Source organism: Ailuropoda melanoleuca, chromosome 4 (assembly GCF_002007445.2).
Source record: "Ailuropoda melanoleuca isolate Jingjing chromosome 4, ASM200744v2, whole genome shotgun sequence".
NCBI lineage: Eukaryota > Metazoa > Chordata > Mammalia > Carnivora > Ursidae > Ailuropoda > Ailuropoda melanoleuca.
Window position 1 is genome coordinate 418,923 of NC_048221.1, and position 1,777 is coordinate 420,699.

At 59.2% G+C, this 1,777-nt stretch overlaps 1 protein-coding gene across 1 annotated transcript in view; it reads left to right on the forward strand.

Annotated features, from left to right (window-relative positions):
* KISS1R (KISS1 receptor) overlaps positions 1 to 706 on the forward strand; it is a 3,576-nt gene extending 2,870 nt beyond the window's left edge. Inside the window, exon 5 of the mRNA XM_034657354.1 lies at positions 11 to 706. Coding sequence (XP_034513245.1) covers positions 11 to 454 — 444 coding nt within the window. The 3' untranslated portion in view covers positions 455 to 706. The remainder of the gene's footprint in view (positions 1 to 10) is intronic.
* The last annotated feature ends 1,071 nt before the right edge of the window (positions 707 to 1,777 follow it).

Here is a 1,777-nt window from a genome sequence, read left to right on the forward strand (position 1 = left end):
CCCCCCCCAGGGGCAGCTGCTGGCAGAGCGAGCGGGCGCTGTGCGGGCCAAGGTCTCCCGGCTGGTGGCCGCCGTGGTGCTGCTCTTCGCGGCCTGCTGGGGGCCCATCCAGCTGTTCCTGGTGCTGCAGGCGGTGGGCCCGGCGGGCGCCTGGCACCCGCGCGGCTACGCGGCTTACGCGCTCAAGATCTGGGCACACTGCATGTCCTACAGCAACTCCGCGCTGAATCCGCTGCTCTACGCATTCCTGGGCTCCCACTTCCGTCAGGCCCTCCGCGCCGTCTGCCCCTGCGCTCCCCGGCGGCCTCCGCGGCACCGGGGGTCTGGTCCCTCTTACCCCATCGCCCCCCACACGGAGTTGCACCGCCTGGCCGCCCACCCGGCCACCGCCAAGACCCAAACGTCAGGCAGAGGTGCGTGTGTCCCGAGGGAGCACTCAGGCTGTGCGTCCTGAGGGAACACGCTACCCCTCTCTGGGCCCACTCTGGGAGGATAGAGCTGGGCCCCTCTGGGACAGGTGCCGCTGGAACAGCAGCGGCTACTACACGGTTATAATAAATGTCTTTACTTCTGTGCAGCGCAATCATAGTGAAGGGGCCCCTGGGTGGCGCAATCGTTAAGCGTCTGCCTTCGGCTCAGGGCGTGATCCTGGCGTTAGGGGATCGAGCCCCACATCAGGCTCCTCAGCTGGGAGCCTGCTGCTTCCTCTCCCACTCCCCCTGCTGTGTTCCCTCCTTCACTGGCTGTCTCTATTTCTGTCAAATAAATAAATAAAATCTTAAAAAAAAATAATCATAGTGAAAACGTCTTGTACTCCTGATGGTTCCGTGCAAATTTGCTGTGATGTGTGCTATTGATACTGTAATGAGTGATTTCTGTATTTCCTGAAATTGAAGACACTTGGATACTGGCACTCTCTGGAACTTTCCCCCAAAGCATCAACAGACATTTTCACACACCGCCTTGCAACTGTAACACCATACGCTTCAACCCATTTTTCAGAAATATTAAAATGTGAACACCGTGTGCATTTGTAAATGGCAGAAGTGAGGTCTTAGTGCTGCCACTTGGGGAGAGCCCAGAGTCCTGGCTGGCGGAATGGTGGGTGTCACCTAGTAAACAGGCCCTCCCCAGAGCACAGTGCACACAGTGGCCGTGAAAAGAGCGGGCCTGACGTCTCCACACCCCCCCTCCCCAAAGCGGACGGTGGCAGAGCGGCCGCAGAGGAGCACTCACGATTCAGGGGGGCGACGGGGCTCAGCCGGACCAGGGAGGCCCAAGCCGGCTTTGCTCTCGTGGTGCCCGGTGGCTGAGCCCCCTCCGTGTGGCGGCCTGGGGCAGTCAGATCATCCCTTGGCAGAGCTTCTAAGAGGCCGCACTTCAAGGGCTTGGAGGCCTGGGCTCAGAAGTCCCACCACATCGCCTTTTCCACACGGAATCCTGGGAGCTGTCAGAGTCCCATCCAGAGGCCACTTGGGTGTGGCTGTGTGCGGGGGAATTAGCTCAGCCTTCCTCCAACAGCCCTGCAGGCCGAGGCTTACTCTTCCCGCAGGGCAACCGTCGGTCTCTGGGAGGGCCCGGTCCTCCCAGATTATCTGGGGACATCACAGGCTTCCAGACAATCCACCTTGGCGGAGACGTTACTGTGAGACCAAAAGCCAACACATAGGGCCATTTTGACATCAGCCTGAAGCTTACTGGTTCTTTTTTTTTTTTTTTTTTTAGGTAGGCTCCATGGCCAACGTGGGGCTCAAACTCATGACTCTGAGATCAAGGA